Source organism: Choloepus didactylus, chromosome 1 (genome assembly GCF_015220235.1).
Source record: "Choloepus didactylus isolate mChoDid1 chromosome 1, mChoDid1.pri, whole genome shotgun sequence".
Classification (NCBI taxonomy): Eukaryota; Metazoa; Chordata; class Mammalia; order Pilosa; family Megalonychidae; genus Choloepus; species Choloepus didactylus.
In genome coordinates this window covers 163,887,704-163,912,442 of record NC_051307.1, presented here as the reverse complement: position 1 = coordinate 163,912,442, position 24,739 = coordinate 163,887,704, and the positions used below count along the sequence as shown (strand labels likewise).

Sequence of the window (24,739 nt, the reverse complement as noted above, 5' to 3'; positions counted from 1 at the left end):
ACCACCTCCCTGCTTAACATGCAAGAATAAGATATAAAGCTGCCTCAGGAAACATCCCAGCTCTGATTTTACAGAGCAACAATATCTTTTTACTGTTACTCTTGTAAAAAGATCTCATGGCATACTTGTCAATTGTCTTAAAATTCTCCCACACTGTTATGTATTTCAGGTACCACTGTATACTGGACCAGTTTTTAAACTGAAAATGCCATTTTTTCCTCTGTTAAACTGAACAACTGTTTAAATCTGTTTTTCTGAGGAAAGGTGTTCTACAATAAGTTTCTTACCTTTTGTAAAGGTTTTGAGACACAAAGAGATTGAGGAGGCAATCGTGCAAATTCTGTTTACTTCCCTGCTGCTGAAAAAGCCAAGGGAGTTCATCTGCACTTCTCCAAGTCACTCTGTCCTGACTATTACAAGAGAGGGGACATTACTCAATAATATCTTTCTACAATGAGACTGCTTCAGAAAAATGTTGAAGGAAGAGAAATATATTTAACATATATCCTTAACTTTTTAAGCAAAGCCAAAATCAAAAACTTTAAGAAAGGCCAAAATCAAAAACTTGAACAAACGATGAAAATAACTTCAATGAAATTCAGGACTACCAACCCAAATCTAAAGGCATTCTTTAAGAGTCAACTATCAAAAAAACAAAAAACCTTCAATGGATCCAAATATACACATATATATATACACACACGGACACACATATTTTAAACTATTTAACTAGAATAAAATTAAAATAATAATCCTGAATTGATTTCACTTAAGTTTAACCCTTTAGCAAAAAATTAAGGACACAAAGGTAGAGTGTGTTGCAGAAGCTACAGAAGACCAATATGGACATTTAAAATACCTTAGCTGCATGGTGAAATATTTGATTAGCTTTTGCCTATATGAAGAAATAATGCTTGGACCACCCATATACTCCAGTCTTACTGTTTCCCAAGCCTGGAGAAAAAAGAAAATATATTGCATCCTATTTTCTCTAAGTCACTATACATATAACAATGAATTTTTAAAAAGGAATTTATAATTTTTTTCAGTTTTATAGCTGTATAATAGAAATGCCATTAGAATATTTTTAAATTCATGATACATTCATATGATGAACTTAACATTAGAATAAAAATTCCTGTGTTAATATTTCAGGAACTCAAAATGAAATTTAACTAAAACTTTTAGTTAATAAAGATCTCAGAAATACGGAGTAAAAATGTACTCATAAGAATAAAATATATTTTAAAAGTACACAATAAAGGAGAAGGTTAAATCAGTGAGATTATATTCTCACAAATACCATATAACATTCTCAAATTAAAAACTTCATTTGCATTTGTATACATATATAAATCAACCACAGAACTGCAGATGATAATTATAGTATTAGCCAATGATTACTAAACATTTACTATTATGTACCAGACATTATGTCTAATATCTCATAAGGACCAAGGACTATCTCTTTACAATCAATCCCTAGGATAAACTTTAAAGTTGCCCAGGGCTTTGAGAGCACTTGTTAAGGTTGTATAGTGATTAAGCTGTGAAGAATTGGGCTGTGAATGGAAGAAAACTGACCTACAGAGGCCAAATCCGTTATTATAGCATAATTCAATGGAACATGAAATTTAAAAAAGCATGTTTTTCTCTTCTAAAAAATCTACTTTTTAAAGTAATAGTTACCTCATTAAAGTACTACATAAGCATAATATTAGCCAAATTTTATATCTAACCTAAAATCATTATAAAAAATTTTTGTAATATCAAATTTCAAATTTCTATTTTGTCTTATAATTGAGACATTTAAAATAACACTTTAAAACCATGCAATGATATGTTGATATTTAAAAGTAAAAACAGAAACAAAAAACCTTATCAAAAGATGCTTAGAACAAGATTTACTTGTAGATGTTGAAATTTGAGCAAGCCACAACCGTAAGTCAACAAACACATCTTGTGTAGACTGTGAATAAGAGAGGTCAGGACAGCCCAGGACATCTCAGGATAGAGTTCCATCAGTTCTGATTCACTCACACCATTGTGACTAACATTGACAAGGCAGAGAATCTAGGTAGAAAAGCACATTAACAATGATTATAAAGCACCTCCACATGAAACTAGTAGTAATTAAAAGTTCTACAATAATTCCTCTAAACTTACTTTTTATTCAAACTCATAATTCAAATGATTAATTAAACCAAGAAATAGATTTCTTATAATAAAACGCACTGTCCAAGGGGCATTAATCAACCATATATATTATATATTTGGTGTATATATAAAATTTATAACACCAAAGATAACATGGAAAAAAGTTTAGTGAAAATTAAAACTGTTTGAAATGTGTTATTAAAACTGATGACAGAGTTCCAATTCTGGGAAGATGGTGGAAGAAAATGGCCTTCCAACTACGAACACTTATTAATATCAGACAATATATAGCAAAACATTTCTAAATGTGCAACTGAACTTGCAGATCAGAAAGGGAAATTCTCTAGGTGCCAAAAATGAACAGGAAACTGAGTATTAGGGAGCTAAATTGGGGGAGGCTGGCAGGGGTGAGGGCAGAAGATAGCCAGTAGTCCCTGTAACTTGGGTTTCCATAACCACACCTGGGGATGGAAGGTGAGCCCTTAAACCCTGTGAGGCAAGGAGTTGGAACTAGAATGCTTGCCAACACCAGGACCTTCAAAAGGCTGTACCTTCAGTGGAGGAGTGCATGAGGAAAACATCTGCCCAAAGACAGGGGAAGAAGATAAGTACACTTGTGGGTGTGAGGGTGGGATGAGAAGTCAAAACCCCAGGAACCTCCAAGCTGAGAAATTAACATAAAAATGGATTCAAGTTCAAACTGTAAGAGCCAGGTTGCTGGATATAAAATAAAATTTCAAAAAGAAAAATTGAACACACTAACAACAAACAATTAAAAACATTATTTTAACTATAGTATACTTGGAAACAAATCTTTTGAAATGTGCAAGATGTTTATGAGGAAGAAGATAAAACAACTATTGAAAGACATTAAAAATGACTAAATAAATGGAAGGTTATTTAGCTTTCCATGGAGGAGTAGACTCGTATCATAATGCTCCCCAACTTAATTTTTAAATTCAATGCAATTTCAATTAAAATTCATGGCACTTGCTAAGCCATTTCTAAATATACAGACGACAATTAGCCAAGTTGACTGTGAAGAACAATAATAAGAGGGGACTTGTCCAACCAAATATTAAGGTTACTTTAAAGCTCTGATAACTATGACAGTGTGGCATTAGCAAGGATAGGAAAAACTGGAACAGCAGAGCCTAGAAACAAGCCCATGTTTACATGTGAGCTTGATATTTGACAGGTAGTTTTACATATATCACACATATATACACACACATACATTAATAGTATATAAACAGCTTTATAATAGCAAAGATTTCTATAAACAAGATACAACAGGCATTAACCATAAAGGAAAATGTTGACAAACTTGACTTCATCAAAATAAAACTTTGTATTATGAATGAAAAAGAAAAGAGACAAGAAACAAACAGGAAAAAGACATTTATCTGCGAACTCTATAACAGGATTTGTATGCAATATACACAACATTTAAGAATTCCTACAGATCATTAAGAAAAAGATAAACAACCCAATTTAAAAATGGGTAAAGGACTTGAACCCACAATTCACAAAAGAGGAAACAAGAATAGCCAACAAATATGAAAAGATGATAAATCTCAGTGGTAAACAGGACAATGCAAATTTTTCCAAAATAACACTTTTGTCCACAAGCACATTATGGCTGTAAACATTCCTGTATACGCTTGGTTTCACAAATTAAAAAACAAATTTTTACTTTAATTCACACAAAATGTAATCAACTTTGTATAAGTTTATTACTCTTTACCTGTTTCATTAGTTCTTTATCCATATCATTTGCCATGGACTCCTGGATAGACTGCAGAACAAGTCTATATAATGAAACAGTATCTTGACACTGGAAACACTGATGAAGGATTTTATCTAAATTGCCTGTTTTCCCAGCACTGTTAGAATTGAGAATAGATTTTAATTTCATACAGACTGCCAACATTTGTGAATATTTGGGGGTAAATAAAAACAATGCAGTTTTATTTTTTTGCACGCAACTGAAAATAACAGGAATTCATTAAAACATGATGCAGGAAAACGGTAGTTTTATGGGGCTACTACAGTTATCAAGTTTATTTTGGTGTACCATTTAATTCAATTCAATAAACATACGCTGGGTCTTACTATGCTTATTGAATACAAATTGCTACTCATTATGGAATATAAAAATAAGTAAGACAGTTCCTAACATCCAAAAGCATGCCACCTATATACAGAAAGCAGGGAAATAATTTTATATAAGTATCATTAGTTAGCCATGCAAATTAAATTTAGGCAGTCAGAAGCTGGAAAACATCAGGCTAAAGAAAACCAGTAAATAAGGGGTTTGCACTGACATAATATTTACTTGTAGTGTCTGTTAAATATAAAGATGTATAAAGACAACAAAAAACAAAAAGTGGTCCATGGTTCCTCTTAAAATAAATAATTTTAATAAACATTATGCTTTGTATAGAAAATGACTCACATTCCAAAACTGTACTTATGCCAGCTACTGGTGTTGACAGCTGCCAGATACATTTTTAAAACACTGAAAACAGTGGAAAAGGATGGTGGAAATATCATGGGTAATTTAAAGTTTTAGAAGATTTTTTTTTTCATTTCAAAGTTGGTGCTTAAGATGAGAATGTGGAATTAAAACTACTGAATTCAGGGTCTAGAAATAAGAGTTCTGCTAGGATCACTATCTATTGTGATTATACCAAACAAATATTAAATTGTTTTTACCTCTGGTTGGGAATAGACAAAGTTGGATGAAGCTGAACTGAAGGAAAAAAAAGGAGCAGAACATTTTAATGCCTTATCTAAAGGCAAAATACCAATAGATATGTAAAATAGAAGAATTTCTATTTTAAAAAATGAAAATTTCAACAGGATTTTGAGAATGGAGACAATCAAAAATTCTGACCTACATACATATCTACCTAAATTCAAGGACACCTGAAATAACATTTTTGTGCCTTGGTTGTATCCTCACTTTCCCAGAGCTGGGGACCTCGATCAAGTGATATAGAGCACTCATGTGTGGGTCCCAAATAAGGTGAAAATGGCCTTCTTTTGCCACACCCATTAGGCAAAGAGTTAGTATGATGAAAATGGAACACATATATCTAGCAAGTCATGACAATTCATGAGCTACTCATTTTTAATCATAGTCTCATTCTCACAGGTTGTTAGTATCACTGTTAGAATAAACAGAATCTGAGTGGCCCAAGAGACTTCTGGAAAGATCAGTTCTCAGTTTCACATGGTGAACAAACACAAAACATGCAGAAGATCATTTAGATTGACCACCACTTACCGCGCAATCATTTTGCCGAAAAGGGTGACATAAAGGGCATTGCAGGTTGTAGCAGAACGACAATGTCGTTCTAGCTTCTTCTCCTGCACCAGTTTACCAAAAAACAAAACAAAAATACAAAACCACCCTGGAATTAAGCGGTCTTTACTACTGAGCCATCAACAAACACCCTGGCAGGAACAACACTCATTCTGCCATTTCATCAGCAGAAGAGCTGTGGCTTTGGCCAGTCTTTGGCCAGATTTCCTAGAGCAGACTGCACAAGTAGTCAATGTGGAAATGCTTCCTGTTTTTAAGACACCTTTTTAGCATTATATATTAAAGTAAATCTTAAGATCAAAATTTTTTAATTGTCTCTTCTATATTTGTCATTAGTTTAAGAGGGAATGCATTTAACGAGGTAATTATTAAACTTAGATTTTCCTTATAACAGTAGAGAGTTCCTATATTGAATTTTAAGTTTCATATAAGAAAGGAAGAAAGCTGATAGTGAAAGACAGCATCAAAATTTAAAATATTTACCTGCTCTTTACTCAATTTAATGTCTACAGAGTGACATTCTGCAATTATAACAGATTTTGCATCTTTTGGATTTAAAGGATCAAGATGAAGTGTAGGCCACAACCTTTTATTTGAAGAACAAATAAAAGAAATTATCTTCTAATAACACAAGAGCTGTAATCTATTCACAAAAGTTAGAGGTCGTTACAGGAATTATATTTTTTATACCACCTTTATAAAATAAGCAAAGCTAATCTCTGTTAATCATGTTACTAATTTTTTCATTCATTCTAATATATGTGTATCATGACTTTCAACAATTAATCACAATAGAGTATTATAAAATAAGGAGTATATTTTTGTATTATACAACTAAGTGGTAAACCATTTCTAATTCTTTGTTCTGTGATATCAGTAAAGTTAAATACAGGTACTTATGAGGAACAAGAAAAGACAAAGCATTTTCCATGAGGTATTTATAATTAAATTTGAATTTAACTACCCTACAGCATGCATTCTCAACACAGTTCTTGGGGGGCGAAAAAATCTTACTCTTTTTATGCATAAGCACAGACATATATATATACCTTATATACATAAACTGATATAAAGTATATGGTTGGTATTAACATTTAATGGGGATGGGTGATTAGGAAAAAATGTCTAAAAAGGATAACAGTTCTCTAGTATATTACCCCTAGCCTGGCCCTCTCCCTGTTTTCCTCATCCATAAATTTACTGGGGAGTTTAATCCATTAACATTTAGTGTTATAACTGTAAGGGCAGTACTTTCTTCTACCATTTTGTCTTTTGGGTTTTACATGCCGTGTCTTATTTTTTCCTTTCTTTTTTTACCCTTCCTGATAATCTTCATTTCTATACTCTTCTACAGACCTCTCTCTCTCCTGTCTTTTCCTATTAGCCTGTAGCACTCCCTTTAGTATTTCTTGCAGTGCCAGTCTCTTATTCATGAACTTTCTCAGTGTCTGTCTGTCTGAAAATATTTTAATTTTTGAAGGACAGTTTCACTGGATCTAGAATTCTTGGTTGGCAGTTCTTCTCTTTCTGTATCTTAAATATATCATACCACTGTCTTCTCATATCCATGGTTTCTGTGGAGAAACCTGTAAATAGTCTTATCGAGCTTTCCTTGTATGTGATGGATTGCTTTTCTCTTGCTGCTTTCAGAATTCTTTCTTTGTCTTTGACATTGGACAATCTGATTAGTAAGTGTCTTGAAGTAGGTCTACTGGGGTCTATTCTGTTTGGGATGCACTGTACTTCTTGAATCTCTAATTTTCTGTCTTTCATAAGAGTTGGGAAATTTTCAGTGATTATTTCTTCTATTATTCTTTCTGCCCCTTTTGCCCTCTCTTCGCCCTCTGGGACACCCATAATACATATATTCGTGTGCTTCACGTTGTCACTCAGGTCCCTAAGACCCTGCTTATCTTTTTCCATTCTTTTCACCATCTCTTCTTTTGTGTGTATGAATTCAAATGTCTGGTCTTCCAATTCACTGAACCTTTTTTCTGCCTGTTCAAATCTACTGTTGTATCTATTCTCCATTGTCTTTTTCATATCCTCCATTATGCCCTTCATTCCCATAAGTTATGCCATTTGTTTTTTCAAGTTTATGAATTCTTTATGGTCATTTAGTGTCTTCCTTATATCTTTCATCTATTTTGCTTCCCTCAGTTCATTGACTTGATTTTTGGATTGATTTAGGAGATTTATTTGAACATTTTTAATCAGTTCTTCCTTCAGTTCATTGAATTGATTTAGCATTAGTTGTCTCAACTCCTGTATCTCAGGTGAACTATTAGTTTGTTCCTTTGGCTGATCCATATTTTTATGTTTCCTAGTATGGCTCGTTATCTTGAGCTGTCTAGGCATCTTTCTTGATTAGTTTATTCTGGAGCTCATTTTCTCTTTTACCTAGGGTTTTCTTGTTGGTTGGCTTTGTTCTCTAGCCTCTGGTGTTTAGTTCAGCTTATTCTAGGCCTCTAACTTAGGTTCTATTCAGTTGATTGGAGTTTTCACCTCTGTTTTTCTGTTTCTTGCCCTGCCTCTATGTAGCCTTTTTGTGTGAGAGTCTCCTCAGATATGGTCCACACCATTCAGGTTTTCCCAGTCCAGAGAGGCCCAGGTCTCAGGTGGAGAGTATGGGGTTTCCTTGAGAATGAGACCCTCCTGTGAGGCCTCTAGACTCAGTGTTTTTCCTATACTGTCCAGCAGGTGGCGCTTGCCAGCCCGCAGCTCCCCCACCAGTGTAAGGAGGTGCAGTGCCTTTAGTTCTCCTGTGACCCTGACCCTGACCCTGTAGAGGGCATGGCTGACTGAAGCTGGTCTCCAAACTCCAGCCCCTGGGGTTTGAGTTCCCCAGAGAAGGGCGGCCACTGGAGCTGGGCCACGTCCCCCTTTTCTTAGGAAGTTATGGTCTTTAGTGAAGTTTCTCCACCACTAGACTTATTGCTTTGTCTCTCAGAGCTATCTTAACTCTGCTCTTGCCTGGGCCCAAATCGCAAGTCTTTGAGGCTTTCTGTAATGGGCTTCTCAGAATAGTTATTTATAAAAAGAGAAGAAAAAAAAAAGAAAAGAAAAAGAAGGACCCAGTATGGACTATTTACAGTCCTTGCAGTTCTGATGGGCTGTTGAAATGCTAAAAGACAAAGAGTTGAGGGCGATTAAGGAACAATCAAGAAAGCAGAGAAACCGGCTTTTCAGAGAAGGGATTTGGATTTGCGTATGTGCCTGATTCTGTTTGAGCCCAGCCCTTCTCTGAATTATGTTCACCTGGACTCCAAAAGTCTCTGTTTTTATTTTGGGTTGTTTTTTGTTTGTTTGTTTTGTTTTTTTGCTGTTTTTGCTAGCCCTATCTCCTCTCTGCCAGGCTGACTGTTCCCAGATTTTCCTGTGTTTGGTCTCAGTTTATCTATGGTTGGAGTTTTTGTTCAGCCGTCTGAGTTTGTTAATCAGTGCTACAATTGCAGTTCTCCCTCTTGGTTCCCAGCACTCACACCCCTCCTTCCTCAGGATTGTGCCTGGCAGGGAGGGATGTGGGCCCCCTGGCCATGAGAACTTACAGATTTCGCTGATCTCAGCTGTTCCATGTGTTCCTGAGTGTTGTATGAAGTATGTCCAAACTCGAATTCCTCTACGGTGCCTGGTCCAGTAGTTCCTGGCTTTCTACCAACTGCCCCAGAGGAGTAACTAAAACCCACACCTCACCATTCCACCATCTGCCCCGCCTTGCGATTTTCTCATCCATAAATTTAATTGCCCACTAGACATCGCTACTTGGAGCTACAACAGGCAACTCAAACTAACCTTGTCCAAAAACTAAACTCATGATCTTTTTCCCACAAACCTGCTCCTCCTTTGTGTTTCCTATTTCAGTTGATGGAACCACAAGTGACTCAATTTCTCAAGTCAGAAACTTCGGAGTCATAATGTTTTCCTTCTCTCATGTTTAAGATCTAAACTCTACCAAATCCTATAGATTCTATATTTTTCTTTAATTGATCCATTTCTCCCATCCTCACTGACACTTTTATATAAAAAATATGAAAACAAATACATGTCAAAAACCTTTCCTTATTTGCACTTAAGACATTTCACGTAATCTGAAAGAACTAAAGTTAGCATCGTACCTCCATGCTGGAGGGCATGTTTCTACATTCACGGAAACAATTACTCTTACATTCACTGGTAGTGGATCTATCAGCCATTTCATGTGTTTTTCAACTTGCTTAAAAATATAAAAACAAAATTCAACATATTAATTCAAAATCTTTCAAAACAACCCAATAACAGTTCCAGGTAAAATGCAACTGTCATTGAATTTCTCTTACTATTATTAACGATAATATCTTATTTTTGGTTGATTTATACAAGAATATTGAAAGAAGAAGTGGCAAAACACTGTTATTATTGCTCTGAATTCTGGACTTTTAAGGAAATATCAACATCTAAAAATATTAACATCTAAAAATATGTTAAAGTGACTGATCTTTGCTAATTGAGTTAATTCAGTTGGTCTTTCCCAATAAGATACCAGTGTCTACTGACATATGGTATATTTTTTATCCACATGCTTCCACCCCAGGAGTTAAGTGGAAATAAAATAAACAGCATCAACATTTTCTTCTCACAAACCTATAATTTAAAAGCCTGCTATAGCCATTACTGATATTTTTGCCTCTGATATATCAGTATTTTACAAAGTGAAAACAGTACCTGAACTTGATCTATAGAATCAATAATAATGATGATGCTGCCTTGATGACGAGCAGAGAGCTTTTCTAGCCAACGTGGAAATTCTTCCAGAAGCTTAGCAGGATCCAATGTCAGAGCAGATACTGACCAAGAGTGCTGCATCAACTACAAGATAAGAACAGGTGCAAATTAAAACAGCTGCACTTTATCACAGCTGTGGGAAATATTTTAAATCAAAACTGAGTCACCAAAAGAAACCAAGTGTATAGAGTGTTATTTTTAACCTTATAAAAAGTCAAAGCAAATGGATAATACTGAAAACTGGTTTATCATCAGGGACTTAGCCTCAACAATCTCTGAATCTGAATAAAAATGCTGTAAATTCCAAAAGACAGCATACTATACCTTTAAGGTGAGTCGTTTAATAATCAAGGAAGACTCTGAGCTAGTTGACATAGGCCTCCCCACAAAATGAGAAAGAATTAGTGTGTTAGGGGAATTCTTCTGTTGTAAATGAATCCTGAAAGAAAAAGACAGGACTTTTTACAAGACTGATGAAGCTTCTTTACTGTCAACAAAAAAAAAGAATTCACAAGGCCCTAGACATCAAATGCTACTTAATTGTTAGACATCTCATGGTTGAACACCCTTTAATAAATACAGAGATTTCCATTTTTACTCTATTTTTAGATCGTTTAAATAAACTTAAAAAAAAATAGTTACAGACACATTTAAATTACAAATTGGCATTAACTAACTTAAAGCAAAGTAGCCTGTATTGGAGGTCAATGTATTAATAAAATGAACATTAATCTTTCATTTAATATATGCTATTAGAGAGAAATTTTTTTTTTAAATTAAGGACGGAAGTATTACGTTCCAAATGTAACTTAAATTAAAAGGGCAATGAAAAGGAAACAACTGCATATGCTAAATCTTCAATGTAAATAATATCTATGAATGAAAAAATATATTTTTACTACCTGTTTTAAAATAACATAAAAAACTAAAAGAAAAAGAAGTTTATTTTCATAATATTTGAAGTCCGTAATTTAAATAATTTGATCACATTCATAATAATGGTTATCCTGCCTTTTGGTGTTCTTTAGGATTTATTTCCTTCTAAATAGTCCATATCTATCTTACTGTTTCAAATATTTAAAATCTCAATCAAACTTTTTAAGGTGAAGCCAATAATTAAAAATAAAGGAAAATCACATCTATAATTCACCTAATTCCACATTGCATAGCCCCCTTCCTTACACAGCATTCTCTTAGCTCTTCTATATAACCTATGTACATAATCATGAATGCCCACCGATTCCTATTTCTTTCTTATTCTGTATCTCTCTCTAATATCCAAATTATATATACTTCAGGCATGAACCTATTACTTTAGTCCTTTTTGTTTGTTTGTTTTTTAATGTGGAGTAGAAGCCATACAGGAAGGCATACATGTAATAATACATTTTTTTGAATGAACTCAGTAATTCAAACAACAATTAAAACAACAGTTAAACTGCACTGCATCATACCACTTGGATAAAAGCAGGGACTTTCCAGAACCTGGTCCTCCAGATACAAGAAGAGGTGGAATTGGTGCTGGTGCTGCCACTAGATCATTAAGTCGTTGGTAATACTAGAAACAAAAGTGAATGTAAATTGTGATGATGCACATGCCTCTTGGAATACTAAATACAACCAACTTATGATTATTCCCTGAATACATTAGAGAAAATGAAATCTACTTTTAGTCAACAGCACCCTTATAAATGCTTATTTTTATAGTTAGTTAAATATATCGGAAGTAGTAAACTGAGAATGAGCCCCAATTCCTTCTACATGTAGTACTGCTGTAAATTAATGGGTGAGAGACAAAACCAAAGATCCCCATGGAGTTTTGCAACCTTCAGAGGTTTTGCAAATTGCTTTAGGGAGGTCACTGTATTATACTAAACTATGGGACCTCATCCATAGAAGGGACCACAAAGGGCCCTGAGGGTCCTGGCTGGTAGCCTAGATCTCCTGGCAGAAGAATACCTGTCCTGAAGACTATCTCAGTTTCCGGGGATTCCTGAAAATGTGTCTGGACAAAAGCAAGTTTTGTCTAGGGCCTTGGAGTCTTCCAACCTGTTCCAGAGAATCAGGTTAGAATAGGTCTTGAGATCTTTCTGAAATTGAGTGGGTTCTGTGCAAAATCCAAGAACCCATTTCCCCAGGCTTTCTCCAGACACTCAAAACTGGATCAGAGTTGAAAAGGACACACAGTGAAATACCTCAATACTTTACGAATGCTCTCAAGGGAGTTTCCAAAGTCATTTTGGAGGCTGAAAGGTTTATTAAGCATACCAGTGGTTTCAAATGATAGCTAAAGAGAAACTAAAAGAATGTATAATTAAGTAGTTTGCAGCTAGGTTTTGGGTAGCTAAAATTTTCATAAATTACAATAAATGATTGTTTGGCATAGTTCTTCAATCTTTCTGTTTGTCTTATATAATACTGAAAATGTTTCCCAAGAACTCAAATAATTTGGATAACGATGCATCTGGAGGATCAAAGGGCTTTATTGATTTATTACTTCACAAATGCTAACAATTTAGTTCATGGTTCCATCAAAGCCCATCTATGCCTATGGTTCCCAATTTAAGACCCCCTGCTATAGAAAAAAAGAACACAGGATTTGGAGCCAAAGACAGATTCAAACAATGACTAATCTAACATTTATTATGTGCCAAGTATTGTGTCAAGTGCTTTATGTGTCTTATCTTATTTAATATTCAAAACAACCCTATGAGGTAGGTACTATCAGTTCTTCCTGCTTTATAGACAAGGAAATTAAAGCTTATTGGTTAAGTAACTTGATCAAAATCCACAGTTAGAAAATGGTGGAGACAGGACACAAACCCAGACAGTATAAACTATAAAAGTCTGAAAAGGTACAGCTGTTGATGTTAGATATTATAATATTCTTTAATATATTAGTTCTTGTATTGATTTTTAAAATATTATTAAGTATTTTTTGAACTTGGGCATAGATTCGTTGTGCACTTCAAATTCTATTAATTTGTTTAAATATTTAAAGATGCTGATGACGCCAATAAAGAGGGATTACTTTGCCTATTGGACACACTATTGTGCTTTGTGTTTTCTGAATGTTTGATAATGATTCTTCCAAGAATTGTCTAACTGTTTTTATTGAGCTTCCTAAAACATAATCCTGGTATGGGTGAGCTGTAGATGTGGCATAAAATGTCATGGGTTACAAATCCTAATCTGTAAGTGAAAATGTTTGATGTTTATATTTGAATCTCACGTCTTCTGTATTATACAAAAGCAAGCATATCTTAACATGAATAATCAAACCATAAGGGCAGTCATTAACCTTGACTATATTTAGGTAAGAACACATCACAATACAGCTGTTAAATGGTGACTGATCTCTGTTGGAACAAACATGCTTACTTTCTCGAATCCCAACTCATGGGTTGAATTAGAAGCCTGCTGAAAAGTTTCCATTTGCTCTTGTTCATCATGTATGTCCCACAGAACATCACCAAAATCATCTTCTTCTGGAATGGAATCTTCACTGCCCAAATCCCTAGTCTCCAGGTCTATGTTCTCAAAGCCCAGTATGTCCTAAACACCAAGAACAAGAACATGAATATGAACGAGAGTGTAAAGACCGGGCAGCAGGGGCTAGCACACAGGCCCAAACTGAGCTTTACCTACTGAGGAAGGCGAGTCCAAGCCTGCAGGCCTTTGTATAATAACTACAAAAATACATTTATTACAGTGGGGCTTCCAGGGAAGATGATGAGTAGAGAGCTCCAGAACTCAGTCGTTCCTCCATAACAACTAGTAAACAGGCAGGATCTGTTTGAAACAACTCTTCTGGGGCTCTGGAGGCCAGAAGAACACTGTACAGCACCCAGGGAAGAATGGGAAGAAGAGGCTGAGAAACCACTGTAAAGAACTGTGAACAGCTCTCTGTGTGCAGTGGTTGCCAGCACCCATCACCCACTCTTGCCAAGAATTGTTTGTGGGGGTAGGAGGGGGAGGGTTGGAGGGCGGGCAGACCCGGGCACTGATCATGGCTTTTGATTTGTGAATTTGGATCTCTGGGTCCCGGCTCTGAGCTACCATTTCAACCTGCCCTGGACAAAGGCTGTGGCAGCCATTGTTTCATCACTGCCCCCAACAGGGGTGGAGGCAGTGAAGATTTAAAGATGGAGAGCCTCCTCAGGGCTGCAGGGAACAATTTTCTAAGGATGCCATCTGCTGGGCAAGCCAGGAAAGCACAGATTTGGGGAGCCATCAAAGAGGCTGTTGGCATTGTCTTGATCCCCTCCACAGGGCACTATGGAGCCAGTTTATGCCCCCTTTGTGGTTTCCCAGCCCTGTTTTGGCTGCATAATACTGTCTTGGGAAAGTCCTCTCCAAGGTAACCCACCTTCTAGAATTTGCACTCCAGGCAGAAACAGCTAGAACCAATGAAAGGGATGTAAAATCAAAAAACAAAAGACAAAACAGAAAACACACACACACACACACACACACACACACACAAAACTATAGATGTAAAACAGAAACAAACAGAACAGATCAAGATTCTTGGAGAAGGAGCAGAGGAAAGCAAGATTTCTCCTGGGGGTGAAACAACTGCACAAAAAGTGCAATCTCAAAAATTACACTGCATATACAGGGCAAGAAGCAGATGAAGAAGTGCTGTAAAAATCTGACCAGTTAAACACAGGCTATTCTAAAGAGCTACACAAGTAGAATCAAGTGTCAAAGAAGAGCCTTAACACAAAGTTAATCAACATTAAAACTCTGGGCAACAGAGAGAAACTGACCTTCAGAGTAAACTCATCAAAATAATCTGAAGCCTAGACACCAGTAAAAAATTGCAAGCCATACTAAGAAATAGGAATATATGCCCCAGTCGAGAGAACAAATGAAAACTTGAGAGGAAACAAAGAATTTGGAAAAACTAATCAAAGATGTTCAAACAAATCTAAATCAGTTTAAGGAGATGAAGGAAAATATGGCTAAAGAGATAAAGGATATTAAGAAAACACTGTGTGACCGTAAAGAAGAATTTGAAAGTATACAAAGAAACATAACAGAAATCATGGGAATGAAAGGCACAATAGAAGAGATTAAAAATACACTAGAGGCATACAATAACAAATGTGAACAGGCAGAAGAACAGACAGAGAAAAGAATGGAAAAAATTGAGCAGGTTGTCAGGGATTTGAATGATAGCACAAAGCATGGGTATCCCAGAAAGAAAAGAGAAGGGAAAAGGGGCATTTGATGGTTTGAAGCTGTATGTACCCAGAAAAAGATCATGTTCTTCTAATCCATCCCTGTGGGTATAGACCTACTGTAGGTGGGACCTTCTGATTACATTATTCCAATTGAGATGCGACCCACCTCATTCAAGGAGGGACTTAATCCTCTTACTGGAATCTTTTATAAGTGGATAAAATACAGGAAAAGCCAGAGAAGCTAAGAGAGACAGAAGCTAAACGCAGAAAGAAAGCCACAGATGGAGCAGCCAGAAACTGAAAGCAATGAAACCTGGGAGAGATGGGCCAGCAGATGCTGCCATGTGCCTTCCCATTTGACAGAGGAGTCCCCAGTTGCCAGCAGCCTTTCTTCAGGAAGAAGGAATCACCCGGTGATGCCTTTATTCATGGCCTAAGAACTCTAAATTTGTAAGCTAATAAATCCCCATTGTTAAAAGCCAGTCCATTTTTGGTATACTGCATTTCATCAGCCTTAGCAAACTAAAACAGGGCAGAAAGAATATTTGAGGAAATAATGGCCAAAAATTTCCTAACTCTTACGAAAGGCACAAATATACATGTCCAAGAAGCAGAACATACTCCAAACAAAATACCTACTGGGAGACACATACTAATCAGAATGTCAAATGCCAAAGAGAAAGAGAAATTCTGAAAGCAGCAAGAGAAAAGCAATTCATCACATAAAATGGATCCTCAGTAAGACTAAGTCCTGATTTCTCATCAGAAATCACGGAGGTGAGAAGGCAGTGGTATGATATATTTAAGGTACAGAAAGGGTAAAACTGCCAGCCCCAAATTCTTTACCCAACAAAACTGTCCTTCAAAACCGAGGGAGAATTAAAATATTCACAGATAAACAGAAACTGAGAGAGTTCATGAACAAGAAACATGCCCTACAAGAAATACTAAAGGGAGTTCTGTGGGCTGAAAGGAGAAGACAGGAGAGAGAGACTTGGAGAAGAGTGGAGAAATGAAGATTATCAGTAAGGGTAACTAAAAGGATAAAAAGAGAGGGAAAAAAGATATGATATATAAAAACCAAAGGACCAAATGGCTGAAATAAGTACTGTCTTTACAGTAATAACACTGAATGTTAATTGATCAAACTCCCCAATCAAAAGAAAAAGATTGGCAAAATGGATAAAAAAGCTTGCTGCAACTATATGCTATTTACAAGAGACTCATCTTAGACCCAAAGATACAAATAGATTGAAAGTGAAAGGCTGGAAAAAGATATTCCATGCAAACTGTAACCAAAAAAGAGCTGGAGAAGCTATACTAATATTGGACAAAATAGACTTTAAATGCACAACTATTATAATAATAAAAGGGGCACTCCACCAAGAAGAAATAACAATCATAAACATTTATGCCCCTAATCATGGTGCTCAAAATACTGAGGCAAACACTGGAAAAACTGAAGGGACAACTAGACATCTCTACAACAACAGAGACTTGAGTACACCACTTTCATCAATAGACAGAACATCTAGTGAGAGGATAAATAAGGAAACAGATAAATTGAATGACAGGATAAATGAAATAAACCTAACAAACATATAGAGAACACTGTACTCAAAACAGCAGAATACACTTCTTCTCAAGTGCACATGGATCATCTCCAGGATCACAAAACAAGTCTCAATGAATTTTAAAAAATCTTCTCTGACCATAATGGAATGAAGCTGGAATTCTTTACAGGCAGAGAATTGGAAGATCCACAAATATACAGAGGTTAAATGACACACTATTAAACAATCACTGAGTTAAAGAAGAAATTACAAGGGAAATCAGTAAACATCTTGAGACAAATGAAAATGAGAACACAACATATCAAAACTTATGGGATGTAGGGAAGGCAGTGCTGAGATGGAAATTTATTTCCCTAAATGCTTACATTAACAAAGAAGAAAGAGCCAAATCAAAGATCTAACTGCATACCTGGAAGAACTAGAAAAGGAACAGCAAACTAACCCCAAAGCAAGCAGAAGGAAAGAAATTACAAAGATTAGCGCAGAAATAAATGAAGCAGAGAATAAAAAACCATAGAGAGCATTAACAAAACCAAAAGTTGACACTTTGAAAGGATCAATAAAATTGACAAACCCTAATCTAGATGGACAAAGAAAAAAGAAAGAAGATATAAATAAAATCATAAATGAAAGGGGGGACATGACCACTGACCACACAGAAATAAAAAGGATCATAAGAGGAGGATACTACATACAACTGTATGCCAACAAATCAGACAACCTACATGCAATGGACAAATTCCTAGAGACAAATGAACAACCTACACTGACATTATAAGAAATAGAAGATTTCAACAGACCAATTACAAGTAAAGAGATTGAATCACTTATCAAAAAACTCCTAACAAAGAAAAGCCCAGGACCAGATGGCTTCAGAGGGGAATTCTACCACCCATTTCTGGAAGATTTAACACCAATCCTGCTCAAACTCTTCCAAAAAATTGAAGAGGAAGGAACACTACCTAACTCATTATATGAGACCAACATCACCCCAATACCAAAGCCAGATAAAAATACAAGGGAAAAAAATTACAGGCCAATTTCTCTTATGAATACAGATGCAAAAATCCTCAAAAAATACCTATGTATCGAATCTAACAGCACATTAAAAGAATTATACAGCATGATCAAGTGGGTTTTATCCCAGGTATGCAAGAGTGGTTCAACACAAGAATATCAATTAATGTAATATAGCACATTAAACAAATCAAAGGGGAAAAACCACATGATCACCTTGATTGATACAGAAAAGGCATTTGACAAAATAGACCACCCTTTCTTGATAAAAACACTTAGAAAAATAGAAATAGAACAAAACTTCCTCAACATGATGAAGGCATATATGAAAAACCCACAGCTAACATCATACTCAACGATGAAAGACTGGAAACTTTCCTTCTAAGACATGGAACAAGACAAGGATGCCCACTGTCACCACTGTTATTCAACACTCCACCAGAAGTTTTAGGTAGAGCAGTTACGCAAGAAAAAGAAATAAAAGGCATTGAAATTGGAAAGGAAGAAGTACAACTTTCCTTATTTGCAGATGACATGATCTTACATACAGAATGTCCCTCCAAATCTATCGGAACTACTAAGGCTAATAAACAAGTTCAGCAAAGTGTTAGGATACAAGATCAACATGCAAAAATTAGTAGTGTTTCTATACACTAGTAATGAGCAATCTGAGGAGGAAATCAAGAAAAAAAATTCCATTTACTATGGCAACTAAAAAAATCAAATATCTAGGAATAAATTTAACCAAAGATGTAAAGGATTTGTACACAAAAACTACAAAAGACTGTTAAAGAAAACATAAATAAATGGAAGGAAATTCCATGTTAATGGAGTGGAATACTAAATATCATTAAAATTTCAATTCTACCCAAATTGATTTATAGATTCAATGCAATCCCAATCAAAATTCCAACAGCATTCTTTGCAGAAATGGAAAAGCCAATTATCAAATTTATTTGGAAGCTAAGAGGCCCCAAATAGCCCCGCCAAAAACATATTGAAAAGGAAGACCAAAGTTGGAAGACTCACACTTCCTAATTTTAAAACATATTACAAAGCTACAGTGATCAAAACAGCATAGTACTGGCATAAGGATCAATACATTGACCAATGGAATCAAACTGAGAGTTCAGAAATAGAGACATCATATCTATGGCCAATTGTTACCTGACAAGGTGCCAAGTGCACTCGACTAGGAAAGAACTGTCTCTTCAACAAATGGGTGATAGGAGAATTGGATATCCATAATAAAAAGAATAAAAGAGGACCTCTCTCTCATACCATATATAAATATTAACTCAAAATGGATCAAAGACATAAATATAAGAACCAGGACTATAAAACTCCTAGAAGAAAATGGACAGACACATCTTCAAAATCTTGTGGTAAGCAATGGATTCTTAGACTTTACACCCAAAGCATCAACAAAAAAAGAAAATATAGATAAATGGGGCCTTCTCAAAATTACAAACTTTTGTGCATCAAAGGACTCTGTCACATAAGTGAAAAGACAACCTACTCAATGGGATAAAATATTTGGAAGCCACATATCTGATATGGGTTTAATATCAAGAATATATAAAGAAATCCTACAATTCAACAACAAAATGACAAACAACTCAGTTAAAAAAATGGGTCAAAGACTCAAATAGACATTCTTCCAAAAAGGAAATTCACATGGTTAAAAGGCACATGAAAAGATGTTCAACATCACTAGCTATTGGGAAATGCAAATCAAAACCAGACTGAAATATCATTTCACAACTACTGGAATGGCAACTATTAAAAAAACAGAAAACTACGTGTTGGAGAGGATGTGGAGAAATAGGAAAACTCATTCATTGCTGCTGGCAACGTAAAATGTTGTAGCCATTGTGGAAAATAACTTGACAGTTCCTCAGAAAGCTAAGTATATAATTACCATATGATCTGGCAATCCCACTACTGGGTACATACCCAGACGAACTGAAAGCAGGGACTCAAACAGATATTTACACACTGATGTATATAGCAGCATTATTCACAATTGCCATCGAGAGATGAATGGATAAACAAAATGTGGTATACATATACGATGGAATATTATTCAGCAGTAAGAAGGAAAGAAATCCTGATGCATGTGACAACATGGATGAACCATGAGAACATTATGTTGAGTGAAATAAGCCACAAAACAAAGGACAAATATTTTATGATTTCACTGTTATGAACTAATTATAATAAGCAAACTCACAGAGTTAGAATCTATAGTCTAGATATAGGTTATTAGGAGATAAAGTGGGGTTAGAGAATGGGGAGTTGATGCTTAATTTGTATAGATTTTCTGTTATAGCTGATAGTAAAGGTTTGGAAATGGATGGTGGTGATGGTAGCACATTATTGTGAGTGTAATCAATAGCACTAAACTGTATGGGTGAACGTGGTTAAAAGAGGAAATGTTAGGATATATATAGTACTAGAATAAAAATTAAAAGATAAACGTAGGACTGTACAACACAGTGAACCCTATTGTAGATGATGGACTATAGCTAATAGTACAAATGTAAGAATGTTTTCTCAGGAATTATAACAAATGTATGATATTAATACAAGATGGCAATAACAGGGTAATATATGGGGGAAATACACCTAATGTAAATAATAGATGATAGAACAATGTTAATAATCTTTCATCAATTGTAACAAGGACAACTACTGTTAAAAAAATTACAATTATTTTTGAAAAGTGCTATCATCAATAGTAACAAATGTTCCACATCAATGCAAGGTGTTGATGGTTGGGTGGGTGGGTGTGCATCCTGTATTTTGTGCATGGTTGTTTTGTAAACTCACAACTTGTCTAATTAAAAAAAATACATTTATAATTATAAAAACAAACAATAATTTGGAAATAAGGAAATTAAAAAAATAAAAAGACCTTCCCTTTAGTAAAAATAAAGCTACAGGAATATTTGAATCTCATGGAATCTGTTCTCTGAAAAATGTTACACACTATCTGGTTATATCTGGCTGGCAAATAATTTTAGAGTGTGTTAATGCCTAAGAAATACATTGTGTTACATTTTTGTAATAATTTAATTACTAAGACGGTGTTTCTTTATATAAAATATCTCTCCTATTATATCTAGTCTTTGTATTAGATTACTGAAAATATGTGGTCCTTCAAGCATTAGAAGATGGTTAATAAATCCATTTTCATTTGCAGCCATTCATTCTACTCAAAGCATTTTATTTATCTTGGGCCTAAAATTTACTATATTGTTGACAAGATCAAAATTGATAATATCAATCTTTAGACTAAAGTGTACTCTACAAATGTGTTGCCAGAGCTCATATCATTATGTTTGAGGCTCACTCTTTTTCCCTGATAACAAATCTTCATACTTGTATTGCAAGTTAATTAGAAGAAATAATCTAATCCCTTACTTTTCTAATAGATCCCCAGTACCCCTGGGGAGGTGTCAAGAGGTTAAGGGCAATCACAGGCTAAACATGGTACATCTTCCTATAATACACATATTACTTGAAGTTCAGGGTTCTTTTGTTTTATGATTATTAGTAGTATTTTTGCAAATGTATAGTTTAAAGCATGATTTTTATATTAAAAATAAACAGGCATACTATCAAGCAGATTACATAGCATATACATTTTTCAAAATAATACTTCAGACTTCATAGAAATTTTCAATTTGAGACCCCTAGGTATGCTTTCATCTTTCATCCTTCTTTGCTGTTAGGGATAATGTGATAGACAAATTTGAGAAGAGCTTTTCCAATACATAAAAATTCAAAGGTGCACAGAATCTGAGGAGACTCTCTAGTGAATAAAGCTAAAGGTTTCCCTCAAATACTTACTTTCTAACGGGCACACTGTAATACATTTTATGCTTAACAAGTATTGAAGCACCAAAGAGCTCTGTGAGAAAGATGAGAAATGAAGATGTGGGCTACTCCAATAGAAACAGTGACACTTTTCCCTGGTGTTGCTTTAAAAAAAACAAGTGGCTTAAAAAAAAAAAGTGGTTTTCTCTGGAAAACTTAATTTTATGGAAAAGAGTCTTAAAATATTTTACATGAAATCTTACAGGGAATGCATATTTACCTGTTTAATAATCTTTTCCACATAAATATACGTTTTATATACTCCTTCTACAGGATCTCCTGAGTGATCAATGATCTGAAAAAAAGAAGTTTAAAAATAAGAAAAACAATAATAACTACAGGAGGGGGAGGTGGTAGTGGTGGGGTAAACATCTTTTTAAATATATTTTTTTAATTAGAGAAGTTGTGTGTTTATAGAAAATCATGCATAAAATATAGAGTTTCCATATATGGAGTAAATACTTTTTATAGTGCTTATTATGTGCCAGGCCCTGTTCTAAGTACTTTATATTTATCCTAAGACAATTCTATGGGGGAGATACTATTATCCTTACTTTACAGAGGAGGAAACTGAGAAAAATTAATAACTTGTCCAAGGTCACATGTTGGTCACATAGAGTTTGTATTTTTATATTTTACAGAACATTCAGTTATATGGAATTTTGTGTGGACAATGTTACAATAAAATAAAAAGTATATATATTTTTTGCCTGTGGGCAAACTGTCTTATCAATCAATGCACATAACCTTTGAAATACACCAATATCAAACTTTGTATCAGTAAAGTTATAATTATAAAACATAAAAGCAAAATGGTATTTTGCTATGTAACAATGGTACTTTGCTATCTGAATTTACTGAAAGAATGCCCTATCTGTAAAGAACATATGTACTGCTAATAAATGATTAATATTTGATAAGATTAGAATAAGATAATGGTTTCACAAAGCCTATCAAGTGAACTGGCAAGGAAATTTATCCTCTATTACAAGCATAAATTATGGTAGGGAGAAAATATTTTACACCTACTTTGATAATATAAGTTCATCATATTAGTGTACTACTTTTGAAAAGCAGTATTTATAGGATAAACGTAAGAAATATGAATTACTATATTTTCTCATGGGACCTGGAAGACTAGCTTGATACTAAATAATTAAAACAAAGGATGAAATGGCTTTGGAGATTAACTATAATAAAAACACACCTATTTTCTCTAAGGCTCTTTGGTTTAATCTCCCCTGCCAGTTTCAAGCTATCTTTTCCATACCAAATGATGCAAACAAAATTTCTGGCTGGGCACAGAAAATTAAAAACTTTGTCAAGATCCTAGAGTTATTTTCAATTTACTCTTTAATACTGTAGCATTTATCAATCTATCTCAGTGTACAGTAATGCAAAGCCTATAGTTTCTATTCTAAAATTATCCCGCCAGGCATCTAGGGATGATCAAGTCAATGTCTCAAATCATCATCAGTTTTTTTGCTTTCCCAATGCTTTTAGGAAAAGTCACTATAAAAAGGTCCTTCTTACACTAATCCTCAGTGAGTAGGACTCAGTGCTTGGGAGAAAAGCACAGAGAAGAATCTGTCATGGTCACTCACAGCTCAGATTCTTTTTAGCCATATATTGCTTATTAATTAAACCAAAAAGCCTGTTGGACTTCCACAGCAGCTGCACCCATTTACATTGCCACCAGAAATGAACGAATGTTCCTATTTCTCTACATCCTCTCCAACACCTGTAATTTTCTGCTTTTTTTTTTTAATAACCGCCATTCTAATGGGTATGAAATGGTACCTCATTATGGTTTTGATTTGCATTTTCCTAATGGCTAACGATGTTGAGCATCTGTTCATGTGCTTTTAGGCCATTTGTATGTGTTCTTTCGTGAGATGACTGTTCAAGATTTTGGCCCATTTTGTATTTGCGTTGTTTGTCTTTTCGTTAAGTTAAAGGATTTCTTTATATATTCTGGATAGTAAACCATTTTTGGATGTGTGGTTTCCAAATATCTTCTTCCATTGTGTAGGCTGTAGTTTTACTTTCATGATAAATTCCTTTGAGGCGCAAAAGTTTTTAATTTTCATGAGGTCCCATTTATCTATTTTTTTTTCTTTTCTTTTTTCTGTTGCTGTGTTTTAGGTGTAAAGTCTAAGAAGCCATTGCCTAACACAAGGTCCTGAAGATGCTTCCCTATGTTTTCCTCCAGGAGTTTGATAGTTCTAGGCCTTATATGTAGGTCTTTGATCCATATTGAGTTGATTTTTGTATATGGTGTGAGGTAGGGATCCTACTATATTTTAAAAATGATTTTTCCATAGCACTTGTCCCCTTTTAAATATTTTCTGCTTATTATATCTATTGCCTGTCTCTCCTCACTACTTTGTTATCCCTAGTGTAAGAACAGTGCCTAGCACATAGTAGGTGCTTCATACATACTTGTTGAATGAATCAGTGAATGAACTGACATTTGGAAGCAAATACCAATTTATATGAAATATCCTTACCTAACTTCCTTGTCTCTGTTAAAAACTACTCTTGATATTTCTATTCATCAATTTTCACATATAAGATTAAAAACAAAACCCTCTGAATTTTACCTTGACTTTGTTGATCTTGTTCAGGTTAGAAACTTGGTCAATCAATTGCTGGACGGAGTTGGAACTAACTTCCCCATCCTCCAAACGGTGATAAATTAATCGTGGTTTTCCTTCAGGGTTTTTCAGAAAAGCTTCTTCACAGTCTTCCAATAAAAGGCTAGATTGGAAATCAGCATTTCTTGTGCTACACTGCACTGTGGCAGCAAACAGTTAGTCAATAGGTGC

The 24,739-nt window shown here is 34.8% G+C and overlaps 1 protein-coding gene across 9 annotated transcripts in view; it reads right to left on the bottom strand.

Moving 5' to 3' along the window:
- The window catches only part of NPHP3 (nephrocystin 3), a 58,569-nt gene that overhangs the window by 20,265 nt on the left and 13,565 nt on the right, over positions 1 to 24,739 (bottom strand). For all 9 annotated transcript variants that reach the window (XR_005218107.1, XR_005218108.1, XR_005218106.1 and 6 more), the window contains exons 7-19: positions 24,515 to 24,671; positions 22,132 to 22,206; positions 13,631 to 13,804; positions 11,704 to 11,807; positions 10,574 to 10,688; positions 10,190 to 10,333; positions 9,604 to 9,701; positions 5,972 to 6,074; positions 5,450 to 5,532; positions 3,905 to 4,043; positions 1,909 to 2,073; positions 860 to 954; positions 288 to 410 (exon numbers count right to left, since the gene is read on the bottom strand). Coding sequence is in view for 6 of the 9 variants with exons in the window: in XM_037844762.1 (XP_037700690.1) it covers positions 288 to 410; positions 860 to 954; positions 1,909 to 2,073; positions 3,905 to 4,043; positions 5,450 to 5,532; positions 5,972 to 6,074; positions 9,604 to 9,701; positions 10,190 to 10,333; positions 10,574 to 10,688; positions 11,704 to 11,807; positions 13,631 to 13,804; positions 22,132 to 22,206; positions 24,515 to 24,671 (1,575 nt within the window). In the remaining 3 variants the exon portion in view is untranslated. The remainder of the gene's footprint in view (positions 1 to 287; positions 411 to 859; positions 955 to 1,908; positions 2,074 to 3,904; positions 4,044 to 5,449; positions 5,533 to 5,971; positions 6,075 to 9,603; positions 9,702 to 10,189; positions 10,334 to 10,573; positions 10,689 to 11,703; positions 11,808 to 13,630; positions 13,805 to 22,131; positions 22,207 to 24,514; positions 24,672 to 24,739) is intronic.